The sequence below is a fragment of the Podarcis vaucheri genome (genome assembly GCF_965113315.1).
Source record: "Podarcis vaucheri genome assembly, chromosome: 16".
Taxonomy (NCBI): domain Eukaryota; kingdom Metazoa; phylum Chordata; class Lepidosauria; order Squamata; family Lacertidae; genus Podarcis; species Podarcis vaucheri.
Genome location: NC_138754.1, coordinates 39262201 through 39278239, shown reverse-complemented (window position 1 = coordinate 39278239; position 16039 = coordinate 39262201). Strand labels below are relative to the sequence as shown.

The 16039-nt window shown below is 43.8% G+C and overlaps 1 protein-coding gene across 2 annotated transcripts; it reads left to right on the top strand.

The window, feature by feature from the left end:
- Window positions 1-124: 124 nt before the first annotated feature.
- On the top strand, window positions 125-15946 carry RNF34 (ring finger protein 34). 2 transcript variants are annotated; one of them, XR_014214701.1, is made up of 7 exons: window positions 125-312; window positions 10608-10826; window positions 11118-11510; window positions 13479-13535; window positions 13771-13972; window positions 14276-15216; window positions 15253-15946. XR_014214701.1 is itself a non-coding variant. In XM_082204160.1 (6 exons), the coding sequence occupies exons 1-6, from the start codon at window positions 307-309 to the stop codon at window positions 14461-14463; spliced, it is 1065 nt and encodes a 354-aa protein (XP_082060286.1). In that variant the 5' UTR covers window positions 125-306; the 3' UTR covers window positions 14464-15946. The 2 variants fall into 2 exon arrangements, 1 of the variants encoding a protein (XP_082060286.1); XM_082204160.1 differs by having other exon boundaries at window positions 14276-15946.
- The last annotated feature ends 93 nt before the right edge of the window (window positions 15947-16039 follow it).

Sequence of the window (16039 nt, the reverse complement as noted above, 5' to 3'; positions counted from 1 at the left end):
CGTCCTCCCTCTGATTGGTGGCGCTGCGGAGCGGACCCCATCTCGCTGCCTTCTGATTGGGCTCTAAGGGCAGCCAATGGGGAGGCGGGGTGGCGCTTGTTGGGGAGGCGAGCCGAGTCCTTCCCGGGCCCCTCCCGAGCTCGGCTTGGTGGGTGGTCCCGGCGCCGGGCCCTTCTCCGCGGAAGGGAGGGTGCGGCGCATGCGCATATCGAGGCGGCGGCGCGAGGGAGACCGTTGGGGAGGCAGGCGCCCCTCCCCCGCAAGACCGTCTCCGCTGAGGCGAAGGAAGGAGGCGCCGAAGCGGCCATGAAGGTGCGACCCGGGGAGGGGGGGCAGGTTTGAGGGACACCCTGAAAAGTGGGGGGGGGGGAGTGAAGGTGGGGAGGCAGGTAGGTGGGGTGTGTTTTTTTGAGGGAAGGGGGGTTGTCTCCCATTTTGGAGGGGGCAGCAAGGGAAGAGGCGGAGCTGGCCAGGGGCGGAGCCTTTTCTTGAAGGCGACGAAGTAACGGCAACAGCCCCCCCCCGCGCGCTCGCCTGTCAATGGCCTTTCTGCCCCCCGGGAGGAGGGGGGTGGGGGCCCCTTTATCCGGCAAAATCCCGGGAGTCCTGTGGCGCCTCCAGAAGACTTTGACAGCGCGCTCCTACGGCATGTTTACTCGGGTGTCTGTGACAACATAATCCAGATAGAGCTCTGGCCTCCGTTTGGCTCGGGATAGGATGGGAGTGTGTGCCTTTGGGGGGGGGGGTAAAGTCAGACAGCTGGAGCTTTCCAGCGCCTGCAGGGACCCCCGGGGGACACACACAAGCGCGCGCAGAGAAGGAAGTCTCTCTGGGCTGTATCCACCAGGGCTGGTTTTTTCTTAAATGTTTTTTCCTGAGGAAGTCATTCTTGGAGGAGACGCGTTAAAATAAACTGAGTTCAATTTGTAGCTGTGGCTTACTTAACTCCACTGATTTCAGGGGGTCTGTCCTGTGTACAGTGTAGCACAGATCTGCACCATCAGGACTGGATTACTGCAGTGCACTCTGTGTGGGGCTTCCCTTGTGCTTGAGCCGGAAGCTGCAGTGAGTGCAGAATGCTGCTGCGCAAGTGCTGACAGGACGGAGGCATACCTCACCTGTGCTCTGCATTGGCTGCCGATTTGCTACTTGGCCAAGGTCAAGGTGTTACTATTAGCATATAAAGCCCTTAGCAGCTTGGGACTGGTTTACCTAAGAGATCGCCTTACCCAACATGTGCCCACTTGACTGCTTCAGTAGGTGGAATTGACACTGCTGTGGGTGACATGTAATACTTGCTCCACTTTGTAAGACCTTGTTAGTATGGCAGCACCTACACTTTGGAACTTGCTGCCTATTGAGATCAAGCAGGCAGCTTCACTGCTCTCTTTGGCACCTGCTAGAAACATTATCACCTATGTAGTTGTTTAGAAAATTGAGGTAATTTTGATCTGCTTTAGTATTTTAACTTTAAAGTATGGTTGTGATTTTTTCTTAATTTTACTGGTTTATGTTTTGTAAACTCTTGAGGGTTTTTTTTTTTTTTGCAATCAAGCAGTATATAAATTTTATGAAACAAAATAAAATTTAAAAGCACATTTGCCACACATCTAAATCCCACTTACTTCCCTTGAAGAATCCTGGGAACTGAAATACAATTCACAACACCCTTAACAAGCTACAGTTTCCAGAATTATTTGGAGGGGGGATAATGGGTGTGGGATATGTTTTATTTGTATGGTGTGGATCAGTGTAAGCAATTCCCCAGATGCCAGGTGCATTTGTGACTGGCGCAGGTCCAATTGCGACTCTCTGGAGATCTCTAGGTGCCAGGTTGGCGACTGATATCTCCATCTGACTGGCCCCTCCAGCTTTCTTAAGCAGATAAGCATGAGAGCTAATGTATTTCATTTATATCCCACCTTTTTCTCCAAGGAGTACTGTATTTTTCGCTCTATAAGGTGCATCCGGCCCATAGGACGCACCTAGTTTTCAGGGGGGGGGAAATCAAGGGAAAAAATATGATCCCCCCCCCCCGCGCGCGCGCAGCTCTGGGAGCAGCGGACAGGCTGCACGCAGCCTGTGCGCTACTCCAAGACCACCTCCCTGCTTTTGCGGGAGGTGGAGGAATTCCCCCACCTCCCGCGAAAGCCCACAGGAGGGAGAAGGGACTGACTCAGCCAGTCAGTCCCTTCTCCCTCCTTGGGGAAAAGCCCCCAAGAGCTGCGCGCTCTTTAAAGGCTGCGTGGCTCTTGCAGGCTTTTCTGCAAGGTGGGGGAATTCCCCCACCTCATAGAAAAGCCGGCAGAAGCCGCGCAGCCTTTAAAAAGTGCACGGCTTCTGGGTGCTTTTGCGGGAGGTGGGGGAATTCCCCCATCTCCCGCAAAAGCCCACAGGAGGGAGAAGACACTGACTCAGCCAGTCAGTCCCTTCTCCCTCCTTCGGGAAAAGCCCCCAAGAGCCGCGCAGCCTTTAAAGAGCGTGCAGCTCAAAGTGGGGTCGGGGAGCAGCGTGAAGGCATCGCGCGCCTTCCCGCTGCCCCCCATCCTCTGGGGCTGGCAATGGGGGAAGAGCTGCTTTCCCCCACAGCCAGCCTCCAAGAGCAGACACTCCTGGCTTCAGCGAAAGCAACGCGAAGCCTCCGGAGCAGGCTTTGGAGGCTTCGCGTTGCTATTGCTGAAGCCAAGGAGCCTGCATTCGCTCCATAGGACGCACACACATTTCCCCTTCATTTTTGGAGGGGGAAAAGTGCGTCCTATAGGGCGAAAAATATGGTACACGGTTCAGCCCCATCTTATTTAATCCCTGCAATGACCCTGTGAGGTAGGTTAAGAGGCTATGACGGGCCCAAGGTCACCTCATGAGCTACATAACCATAGCCTAGGTTTAAGCTGCCGTTTGGCAATTAGCTTATATATTTGAGTTTCTGACACTGGTGTGGATCTGCCCAGATCTGAGCTTACTCCCAGGTTAGGTGGTTACAGAATTGTAGCCTCATTTTACTGGGTTTAGTGGGGATTACTCCCAGATGAATGTCTGTGTGCAGAATTGCTGCCCATTTACTGGGAAGTATTTGTGTAGGATTCCAGCCTTTGCCAACCTGGTGTTTTGAATTAGCAACAGGTTGGCACAGGCCAATGTAGGCTGACTCTATGCATGTTTAGTTGGAAGTAGTAAATCAATGGTTTTGGTTGGGTTTATTCCCAAGGAAGTGCATGTGTAGGAATGCAGTCTTGTTGTGACAGAATGGGTTGTGGACCAGAACTTACTTCATCCCACACAGGAAGTTTTCTCCTCAGATATATTTTTAGCACCTCTTTATACTCTGCCTTTTTTATAAGAAAAAATATAAGGTGTACATAAGATCAGCATAATGGAGAAAGATAATGCAATCTGTGATTTCTTATTAATCTAAAAAACAACAACAACCTTAATAAGCAAAGCCAGTTTAAAATAGCAGAAAGCAAGATAAAATCAAGGTTCTAGAAAATCCACTCATATAAATGTAATAAGTATCCTGTGTGTGTAGTATATGATATATACACACAAGGGCTGTTCAGCTAATTAAAGAAATCAGAGAGTGCATGTTTATTTGGGAGTAAATACCACTGAACACAACATGACTTTTGAGTAAACATGCACAGGATTTCACTGTTAACCAAATAATCAAATATGTATTAGCTGATCAATTAAGTATGAATAAATGTGCATGTGAATATAACAGTGTCTAAATAAGCCCACAAAAATTAGTGGCTTGCTGGAATCCAGCAGAGGAGGGAATGGGAATTCCATCTGTTCCCTCCTGTGTGCAGGAAAAAGAGGAGCACTCTTCTTTAAAGTGCCACCTGCCTGTCACCATTTTTTATAATTTCTGTACAGTGGTACCTCGCAAGACGAATGCCTCGCAAGACAAAAAACTCACAAGACGAAAGGGTTTTTTGTTTTTTGAGCTGCTTCGCAAGACGATTTTCCCTATGGGCTTGCTTCGCAAGACGGAAACGTCTTGCAAGTTTGTTTCCTTTTTCTTAACACCGTTAATACAGTTGCGACTTGACTTCGAGGAGCAACTCAGAACGCGGTGTGGTAGCCTTTTTTGAGGTTTTTAAAGACTTTGGTGATTTTTGAAGCTTTTCCAAAACTTTCCCGACACTGTGCTTCGCAAGACGAAAAAAATCGCAAGTCGACAAAACTCGCGGAACGAATTAATTTCGTCTTGCGAGGCACCACTGTACTAGTAAAATCAACAACTTAAAAAAGGACTGCCAAATGAATTGTGGTATGTTCTTATTTGATCAAATATTCTTAATTATTAACCGGTTTAAATGTTGCAGCCCTAACACATGCATAACACCGAGGTAAAGAGAGAAACTAAACAGTGGGCCAAAGTGCCACTTCAAGGTGCTATAAAACTCTGTTACATTTGTTGTAAAGGTTAAAATAGGGTGGGCTGAACTCGAGGGAAGGAGTGGGTGGAATTTTTATTTATAAACTGTTGTACATGTAATAAACAGAATGCTCCTGTTCTGACTCTTTGTTCACAGGTGTCTGTTGATGTGAGCTGTGTGCATCTTTTCTGTTTGTTTTGAGCCCAGTTCAAGGTGTTTCTTTTGACCTTAAAAGCCCTATAATATCTTGCCCCCCAGCAGCTTTAGAAGCACCTTTCCCATATAATATTTACCCACCTAGTGTGTTAGGATCGGCCCATGAAGCCAACGTCCCGGTTATGTTTCCTAGCCCAATAAGTGTGTTATCTCTGAGGAGCAGAGCTTTTTCTGTGTTGGCTCCAGAGCTGTGGAGCGTAGTCTTCTCTTAGCAAAGGGAAATTCTTTTTCCCCTGCTGTGTGATTTCCTGTTTTGCTGTTGTGTTAATGTACTATTTATTTAAGGTAGTTATATACTATACCATTTTTCAGGGGGACCTCATAAAGCAGTTTACATAAGATCATTGCAATAATAACTATCAATTAATACATTAGAATAAAATGGAAAAGGAAATTTGTTTGGAAGAATCTATTACTGCTTTTTCTTGGGGCCAAATGATTTTGCAGGTGCTGTGGGGGTGGCAACTGGAGGAGGAAACCCCCCCCCCCATAAAAACCTGGCAGTTGGATTATAGAATCTTAGAGTTGGAAGGGATCCCAAGGGTCATCTAGTCCAACTGCATGCAATGCAGGAATCTCAGCTAAAGCATCCATGACAGATGGCCATCCAACCTGTTTAAAACCTCAAAGGAAGAAGAGTCCACCACCTCTCGTTGCAGTCTGTTCCACTGCTGAACAGCTCTTACTGTTCCTAAACATATTGGTGCCAACTAAGTGCATGCACCATATGGTGATGAGGACAAAACTTGAGAGTTTTCTTGAATCCTGCAGGGGTAGTGCTTACGCTCCATGTTAAACATGTAGTTTTTCACCTCTGGGTTTTTTGCAAAGTTATACACCTTCATTAGCATTGTTCTGTAGAGCCAAGAGCCATGGATTGTGTTGTTTAATCATAATGTTTTGGATGAAGACAGGTCTAATCCAAGTTTGGTGCCAGAGGTGAATAGCTGCTCTGGATTAGCAGAAGAACATAGGGATGTGCTTCCATTTAAGTGGTTTTTGCAAGAGACAAAGGCCCACCACCTTCCAGTACCTGAGTCAGACTTGAATTGCAAATATTACTGAATTGATATAAGATAATTTTATAGGTATACCCATCTCAAAAAGAGAACAACTTGTTGGTGGACAACCAGCATCAGAGCCTTAGGAATTTGGACTTTAATCTGTAGATAATTACAGTCCTGCTCACTAAGGAGGTTGCAACAGAAGAATATCTCATCTCTACCTCCATTCCTCTTTCAATTGCTGTTGATTACTGGTAGCCTATAGGCACCTTCTCCCAGTTTTTTAATATTGGGCAAAATCTAAGTATGTGGAGTTGGTGGAACTTGGATGTCCCAAAGGCTTGCCTGATTAACATTCCATCAACCCCTTTTAAATTTGGCTTAAGTATACGTAAGAGAAATTATCTAAATCTTGCCAGAGGGCAGGAGAACACTGAGTCCTTGGGTAACTCTTGAGGGCGGCTCATCTAAAGCCCGTCTTTGGAATTTAATCCCATTTGCCCTGTCCTGTGTAGCTTGTTTTTAAGCTTCCTGCAGCTTTTGATGTAACGGTGCTGCGTCTCCTTTACAGGTTTCTTAAGAAGCCTGACAAGATCTTTCATTTTTGCTTTCACTTTTTAAGAAAAGTTTCCAACGGTATACAACATCACACTTTAGAAGAAGTATGTAAAATCCAGTAAAATATGTACAGACATGATATAATTGGCTATTATAGCAACTAGGATAAAGAGCCACACCTCAGCAAATGGGTTTCTGATAAAAATGCCTTCATGGAATTCCTGGGTTCCTGGTTGCTCTTGTGCTGTGCACTGCTCTTTAAGATTTTAATTGTGGCTGCTGTGTGGTGTTGCGCACTGTGAAGAAGGCCCACTTCTCTGTCTCCATCGCATCTTCAAGTAGCTGCCCAGTTGAGCTTTTTGTATTATCTGGGGCTTGTTAATATCTATAGGGAATGGAATTTTAGACTCTTTGGAAGCCCACAGTGACTTGTTTGCAAGGCACTTGAGCCCCTCTGCAGCAGTTTTGTTGCTACATTAGCGTTCACTGCACTTTATTGTAAAATGTCCAGTGGAAGTTATCAAAACCCATTGCTTTGTGACAACTACCTCCCGATTGCAAATCCCCTTTTTGGAAAAGGTGATTGAGAGGGTTGTGGTGCAACAATTATAAGTACAGTGGTACCTCAGTTCTCGAATGTAATCTATTCTGGAAGACCATTTGATTTCCGAAACGTTCAAATACCGAGGCACAAAGGGCTGGCTGCAGGTTCAATTGGAAAAATGGAAAAACACGCAGCAGAAGCTGTTTGACTTCCGAGGCATGTTTGAAAACGGAAGCAAGTACTTCTGGGTTTTCAGCATTCGAAAACCAAAATGTTTGGCTTCTGAGACACTGTACCACAAGTTTATAGTTTGAGGATCCATCTATGTTGGTAGAGGCACAGCTGACCTCAGTGATTAGAAGTGCAGTTTACCAGCTTTGACCATTTCTGAACTGGGATAGCCTGGCTACTGATGTCTGTATGTTGGTAATCTTTGGCTTGCATTATTGCAATGTGCTCTATATAGGGCTACACTTATAGTACAAGTTTTTCATAGAATATATGTTACAGTATTTTGTGTATTCATCTGGCACATGTTCTTGTCATTGTATTGGGAGGGCTAATCCTGGCCTTTGGAAAGTATAAGATTCCAATACATTTGCATCAAACTACCACAAAAATTAGGTGCTTTTAACTAAAATAAAATAAAAATTAAGTGAACTGTGCAAGAGTTATAATGTGTTCAGTTTAACTAAATACCTTGCTCTGTCATGAAGTTCAAAGGGACCTCATCTCAAAACACTTAGATATAGTCAGGTTCTTTCTTCTTGGCTATAAGTCATGATCTGTATTAATTCTGTTTGAATTCTACTGCTTTGGCTCAGAAATAAGAAAAGAGCCCAAACTTAAATCTGATTAATTTAAATCTCTTTTCTAAATCTCACAACCTTTCGGGAGCTAACAGTTCACTTTGTTTAGTGTGTGTACTTGCATGTCCATTTACACAATATTAAGATACGTTTTTGATTCCTGGGATCATAACTAGGAAAATAATATAAAATGTTTAGGTTTCTGGCATTTTTATAGCCTTGTAAAATTACATAGCTGAGGTAACTGAAACATCACTCTTTTCCTACCTGTCAAAAATGTCCATCACCACACTTACTCTTTTATTTTGTTGTGTCTACCCATGGATTGTGATGCAGCTTATTTTGATGTGGTCTTGTTAGAAGAGTTTATTTAAACTCACACAATGGTTTGTAGTATAGGCAATACCAGTTCAGGGCCCAATCCATTAATAGTGTTTTCTTGTGCAAACCTCACTTCAGCAGATGGGTACTACTTATAGCAAGTATATGCTCAGCTGTAATCTACCTGCATTTCATAGGATGCATTTCCAACCAATTATGCCCTCAGTCTTAAATGTTGCCTTGGAAAGTGCTGGGCTGTTTGAGTTACATTGGAATGGTTAACTTAACACATCCTTCAAGACAATAACTACTGTGTGTAAAATAAAAGGAAGAAACAGGAAGTTGGTTGCCTGACTTGCTGTGTCTTTTTCCCCCGGGTTTATATGCTGGCAGTTTTTCACACACATTTTCTTTTGCTAAAATAGTTATTAGCTTAAATACTATATTATGATCTTGCAAACTCGGCTTATGTAAATGTTGCTGAGAAGAGCATGGTGCTTCTTAGCAGAATGCCAGATGCCATTTTAGATGGGATTTTAGCCCTTTTGGCATCAACTGTGATCCATCAAGTGATGCTGTCCCCTGGAATCAGTTTGGTACCCAGGGCTCAAGAATTAAGTGTGCAAGCACCATTCATTTTTTACTTTTCTCAGTGAAATCAGTCTCAGTCATCTCTAGTCTAGATGTCTAGCAGAGAAAGTGGCTGTTCCTTGAAAAGTAAGCTGGGTGTTTAATGGGACACAAATGAGACTATGCATTCTGAAAGACGGGCACAGTTAAATCGAAGAGAGGAGGTTTAGATGAAGGAATAATGAGAATGGTCCAGGAACCTTGATTTTTCTGTTTGTATCTGTTTTTTTTAATCTGTAAACTCCTTTTGAGTCCCATCAGGGGAAAAGACAGTGTATGTATGTACATCCGTCCGTCTCTCTCTCCCTCTCCCTCTCTCTCTCTCTCTCTCTCTCTCTCTCTCTCTCTCTCTCCCCCCCCCCCTTCAGAAAAGCTGTATTACCTGGCACACAGTTAATCAAATGATCAAAACTTAATTTGGTAAAGTTCTCCAATTCATTTAGATTTTTTAAAAAAACTGCTTGGTAGTTGACATTAAAGTAAAGGTAAAGGGACCCCTGACCATTAGGTCCAGTCGTGGCCGACTCTGGGGTTGCGGCGCTCATCTCGCTTTATTGGCCGAGGGAGCCGGCGTACAGCTTCGGGGTCATGTAGCCAGCATGACTAAGCAGCTTCTGGCGAACCAGAGCAGCGCACGGAAACACTGTTTACCTTCCCGCCGGAGCAGTACCTATTTATCTACTTGCACTGGTGTGTTTTCGAACTGCTAGGTTGGCTGGAGCAGGGACCGAGAAACAGGCGCTCACCCTGTCGTGGGGATTCGAACCGCCGACCTTCTGATCGGCAAGCCCTAGGCTCTGTGGTTTAACCCACTGTGCCACCCGTGTCCCTTAGTTGACATTATGTTGGGTCAAAAAAGTAGCCCATAACCTTCTCACTGCTGGTTCATATAAAACTATCCTCTAGTAACAAACTTAACTATCGTCTAATTTAAAAGTCCTCTGATTGACCTTCTAGAAAATTCGTAAGTGAATAAAGGAATATATTTTTATGTGAATTGTATGATGAGAAATCATATTGGATGTAGCACACAATGTTTTTAACCTGGCCTGATGCACAATATGGTCTTTTGTTCCAGTTTAGAAGTCAGATGTTCTGTGGGCATACCATATTTTTCCGTGTCTAAGACAAGAGTTTTTTTATTAAAAAGCAATGCTAAAAATTTGGGGTCGTCTTGCTGCCTCGAGCAGGAGATTGTCATCAGCATTGGGGTGTGTGTGTGTGAATGGTTGCTGTGGCCAGGTCTGCTGGCGATTGGCTGCTGTGGCAATCGGTCGTGTGATTGTCGGCTGCTGGCAGCGAGCGGGCATACGATTAGTGGCTTAATGGATGAGTGTGATTGGCAGCGTCAGGTGAGTGATTGTCGGCAAACACCCCCCCCCCCAAAAAAAGCTCAACAACTTGTGCAATCTTCCCCCATTTCCTCAATTTTGAGTCCCCAAAAATAGGGGTCGTGTTATACACAGGGGCGAGTTATACACGGAAAAATAAGGTAGTTTGAAATCTAAACAAAGATGAACTTTATCACTAAACTATAGCTTTATGTTGCTTTCTTGAACATTTGAAGTGAGAAATGCAGGTTATAAATTATAGAAAGGATTATGAGGACAAGGGAACAAAGGTGGTGTGCATTTTTCTTAAAATAAAAAAGGAAAAGATAGTTTTGATAGTTGCTAGTTTTGCTGTCTAGGTGTTGCTGGACTAGTCTCTCTCAATTTGTGCAGTGGGACTGAAACAGGTTTTCTCCTTTTTCTACATCTATCATGACAATTGTTCAGTTGCCAACATTCTGGAAATGGTGTACTGTGCTCCTAGAATGACTGCTACAGAAACAAAACAAAGTACTTCTTCCAGAATGCTTTCTGCAGAGCTGGGGCCCTTTTGAAAATAGGCTTCCTGTGCAACAAATATGCAGTTTTTGGTGTTTTGTTAAGGGGGAGTCTAATTCCTTTCCTCAAGGTAGCCTATCCGTAGCAGGGATACTCTGTTTTCTTCTTTGGTTATGTGGCTCTCATGATGTTAGCACTACCACAAGTTTAGCACTGAGAGAGGTGTGTTTGTTTTCCTTATGGTCAGGAGAGGCTCCTCAATTCAGGAGAATTACTAGCTGACCCCCTTGGCTTGTGTTTGTGTCTTACAGGCGGGAGCGACATCCATGTGGGCTTCCTGTTGTGGGTTGTTGAATGAAGTCATGGGGACAGGAGCTGTTCGTGGCCAACAACCTGGATTTGGGGGTGGAGCAAATCCCTTTAGATTTGCACCAAGTACAGACTTCACCGTGTATACCTCTTCAGCAGCAGGGGGATCTAATCTAGTCTGTAAATCTTGTGGCCTCACATTCTCTGTGTTCAGAAAAAGGGTGAGTATATAGCACTTTCCGTCACTTGAGGGCTGTATGTCTCTGCCTTCCCCCACCCCCAGTCTTTGGCCCAAAAAGCCTATTACTGGACAGGGGCAAGGAAAGAAGTCTGGCTCAGCTTGTAGTACACATTGTAAATCCCAATATTTCTGTGTTCTGAATCTGCTTGATGTATTTGTGGGTTTCTTAAAGTGTATGTAAATAGTGCTTGGAGGAAAGAAGATGTCTGGGTACTGGTGACAATTGTGTTAACATTCTTCTGGCTTGTTTCTCCTCTGTGTGTGCACTTAGCATGTCTGTTGTGAGTGCAAGAAGGATTTCTGCTCCATGTGTTCAGTCTTGCAAGAGACCCTCCGAAGATGCTCCACATGTCAGTTGTTGCAGGAGACAGCATTCCAGCGTCCGCAGCTAATGCGTTTGAAAGTCAAAGATTTGCGCCAGTACCTGATACTTCGAAATATCCCTACAGATACTTGTCGAGAAAAGGAAGACTTGGTAGATCTTGTACTGTGCCATCATGGATTGGCTTCTGAAGAGGATACAGACACTAGCAGCTTGTATTCCGCACGATCACAGACTTCTAGTTTTTCTACACATCCTATTTCTCTGTCAGGTTCTGTATCGTCCTCTCAGGGAGACTTCGCACATAGGCATGAGAGCACAGGAAATGAATTACAGATACAGGTATGGTAGTATTGGGTGGGGCAGTTGGGCTCTTTCTGCCCCTCTGTACCCTAGGGTGGAATAGGGGTGGAGCTTGGCCTGGAAGCTGATCCTCTGGCTCTGCATCTTAATTACAGTACAGATAGCAAAATGCATCTATGTGTTTTTCTCTTGCTGGCAGAGGAGGTGGTGGTAATCTGGAGGAGAGAAAGAGGAATTGTAGCAGTCAGTTTCTGTAGTTCCAGAAATTGGGACAGGGTGTCAACTATTGTTGTTTCTTGTTCTCAGCAGGCTGTGATGCAACCTAATATCGACATAGCACCTAAATGCCTTTATTTGAATGTTTGCTCCCATTCTATCTTAAGACTAAGATCAGAGGCGGATTTGAATATTGAACTTATCATGATAAATCCCTGTTTAAATTTTTTTTGTTTTGTAGAAAGTTCTCTCTTTAATCTTTTTAGCTTACTGTTGATTTTAATTATCTTTTGAATGTTTTTAATTGTCTTGTATTGATAATCCTAAATGTTTTTTTCTTTTTGTAAATTGCTTTGAGGTTTTCTTGCAATCAGGTGGTATATATACTTTATATATGCATTTTTCCCTTTATGCAAAGTGGTCTCTGTGCTGAATCCACCAGCCCATGAGACTTGCATCTTCCCACTCCCAAATTTCCCGGCCCTTCAGACGTGCTGGGAACAACAGCCTCCACTTGTGGTGAACCTCCTGAAATGACAGAATGACCCATTGGAGCCCACGAAAGTGCTTCCTTGTCTGTGGCACTATGCATGTGTGCCACCAAGAACAAGCAGATCCAGCTAATGTTTACTAGAAAATCATGATGGGCGACACAGAGCTTTCTGCCAGGTTCCCCTGCTACTCTTGCTTATCCATCTCATCTCCAACCCATGCCTGAACAAGTCACCAGAGAGGGCTTCACTCTTTCTCTGCTTTTCCACATAGGTAGTAAGTAGTAAGTAAACAAAAAATGTAATTCAGCAATATCGAAAGCAACAGGATGGCCAGAAACAATTACAGTATAGAAAACTTTATAGAATAATGCAAAACATCAAAACTATCACACTGAAGTCTCTGAAAGTCCTTGAATAAGTCACGGTGCCAGACTTTACCCAGCGGAGATCAAGCTTGTAAAGCTTTGTATAATCGGCAAATGTCCAATTCTGAACTCTGCTGAACAGTGTTTCTGGATAGCAACTACTGTTTTGTTCAGTTCACCAGCCAATTAGTTCAACAAAAACTTGTAAGTAGAAAGATGTGTAATTTTTTCATTAACCAATCTTTTTTAGAATTGATACATGAAAATGAATGACACTCTGGAACAGTGCTCATAGGAGTGTTTGTTGAACTAATTGGCTGATGAAGAACTGAATGAAACAGTAGTTGCCATCCGGAAACACTGTTCAGAGTTCAGACATCAGAATTGGACATTTGCTGATCATACAAAGCTTCACAGCTTGCTCTCCGCTGCGTAAAGTCCGGCACCGTGATTCATTTAAGGATGTTCAGAGACGTCAGTTTGTTACTTCTGATGTTTTGAATTATTCCATAAAGCTTTTTCACATTGTTCCTGTTTCTGGCCATCGTGTTGCTTTCCACATAGGTAGTCAGAATAGATAGAAAAGAAGGGAGGAATGAGGCTTGCCTTTGACTGTGGCACAAGATGGCAAACAAACCTGTTGAAGCCCTGCCTGTCAAGAGCTAGCCAGAAAGGAACTGTTAAGAGTGCTGCCCCACTCTAGGAAGGACATTTTTCTAATTTGCAAAGTCCTACCTAGTGGAGCAATTGGCAAGATCCCTTCCTCCACTACCGCAAAATCAGTGGCGCTGCCAACAGCCAACCCCTGTGCTGCTTTAACATCTAGCCTAGATGAAAAATTTGGAGAATCGAAAAGCTTGCATGCTATTTGGGAATCTTTTGTTAAAGGTATTGCCCTAATATGGATTTTGCTTATACTCTTGTGGGTGTAGGGACAAAGTGAGAGACTCTTGGCAAACCTTGGTGAAGAGGAGGAAAATGCAGAGCAGGTAAGAAGTGAATCACCCGGTGAAATTTAGGTCTTGCAGTCACTAAAAAGAGAATGAACTTCCTAATTTGATATAGTGATACAAGATTTGTAAATGAAGTCTTAAAATAATTTAAGACTTGGAAACATTCTAAAACAAATGCATATTTAATGTGTGCCAGGCCTTCCCTTCCCCATTAGGCAAACAGAGTTAATGCCGCCTGCTTCTTTGCTAATAGACGTCTTATAAATTTTAGACCCCAGGGCAGTCCAGGAAGCGTGCAAGAGCCTCACTATCTGATATTTCAAGCCTGGATGATATTGAAGGGCTAAATGTTCGCCAGCTGAAGGAAATACTTGCTCGCAACTTTGTCAACTACTCGGGATGCTGTGAAAAATGGGAGCTGGTGGAAAAAGTGAGCAGGCTCTACAGGGAGAATGAAGCAAATCACAGGACTTGTAGGTGTACTTATTCTCTACTTGTTTGGGGGTGGGCATGTTGCATATTGTTATAGCCCTCTTTGCTCTTCATCTTAGGGGCTGCCCTGATGTTTTGTTAATGCAAAAAATGGACCCAAAGTGTAGAACTACAGTTCCACGCTGCTTTAAAGTTGCAGTTATAATATTGCTTCTTTGTCTAGCATAAACAAGTCTGCACTAAAGCAGCTTGGCTTAATATTCTTTGTGTGGGGTTACTAATTGAAAAGACCTATGTCATGGCATGCCTCCCTCTCTAACATGGGTTCTGTTGGTTCTTGGCAGTGGGGGAGAAACCTCAACTGAATGATGAGGATGACAACCTCTGCAGGATCTGCATGGACGCAATGATTGATTGCGTGCTTTTGGAGTGCGGCCACATGGTCACCTGCACGAAATGCGGCAAGCGAATGAGCGAATGTCCCATCTGCCGACAGTATGTTGTAAGGGCCGTGCACGTCTTCAAGTCATGAATGTGGGAGACCAAAACCAGAGGCTTCTCAGTGCGCTTTCTCTGGGGGTGAGGCACAGACCACGGTAGTCGTGTCTGGATGCCCCATGGTAGGCCTCAGTTCCAATAATTCATAGCATCCTGAACAGAAGCTTAGGAGCTTGACCAATGTACTTCTGCTCAGGCAGACAGATGCCTTGTTAAGGATAGAGCTGTGTTACCTGGATAAAACCAGAAACTGGTTGAATCTAACATGCAGCAGCAAATCTAGCATTACTCATTGCTCTCTTCTGAAGAATATCGCACGTTACCCAGTGGAAGGGCCAGGAAGCAGGGTGCTGCCTTTCTAGCAAGCAGCAGGAGTGATGATGCCCAAGTGCATTTAAAAGTAAGTGTACCACCCCAAGGAATAGTTAGCTGCAGTCTTTTAAATGTTAAATGAAATGCAAGTGGGCCCTCAAATGTACCACTCACACCCATCTCAAGCAGACAGATTGGTGAATGTTTCTTATTCAGGCAATGGGGCTCTAGTCCCAATTCCACATGTACCTAATGAAGCGCAGTAGCCTTAATCATAGTACCTAAAGCTACCCTACTCCATACTTGCTTCTAAGGTGACCCATTCAGTTTTGATTATTCATAAGTTCTGACATGTTAGAAATTTCCTACAATGAAATGAGTATGGAGTAATAGAACAGCCAAGTAGAAAGGTTTCTTCAGAGAAAACAAATCCTTAATAGGAATCATGGCTTCCTTTGTTCAGAAGCACTACAAAGTTTACTGAACAGCTATTTCAGTGTTTTTCTTGCAGAATACCTTCATTCCAGTTTTCTAGAAGACATAGCTAAAGCATATCTGGTGGAAATGAGTATGGAAATATGGAGCTTCAGCTCTAGAATCAGGTTGAAATGGTGAAGAAAGAAACACATTACTCCCATTCTTGGGGTTGCACAGTACCAATTACTTTACTACTAGAACCTTACTGAATTTGAGCTGTGAGGGGAAAAACCTGAAACAACATGGCAATATTTTGATAAAAGTCTTTATCCTCTTCCTAAAGTCCTGCCTCACCTCTGTAGGAAGAATGGCAATCCTGTCAGTCTGGCCCAGAATGTCTTAACAAGGAGTTAAAAAGTTCCTTCGTTGCACAGTAGGCAGGTATTGCTGTTTTGCTTCTCAAAAGCAGATAGTGTAAAGCTTGTGCGCACAAGAGTAAATTTTAATGTTTGTGGGAACTAAGTAACTGGGAAGGCTCTGAGACTGAGTGGGATGGAGTACCATTCAGTCTCCAGCCAAGACAGAATGTATGACTTTCATACTTTATTTTTCAGAAGGGAGCAAGATAATATGGCTTTATTTTTAGAAAGATCTTTTTTAAAGATAAGGTGCAGAAAATCAGCTGATCAAGTCCTTGTTCAGGGAGTACATACATAAAGAGAATGTAGCATACCCCTAACATTCTGAACAATGGCTGTTGACTTAATAAAACATTTTGTTATCTGGCACTGACTTTTTTCTTTCTCTCCTGACTGAAGCAGCCCATGGGATTGGGGAGCCAGGAAGGTCAAGCTCCTAAACTGTCCCCAGCAGACTACTGA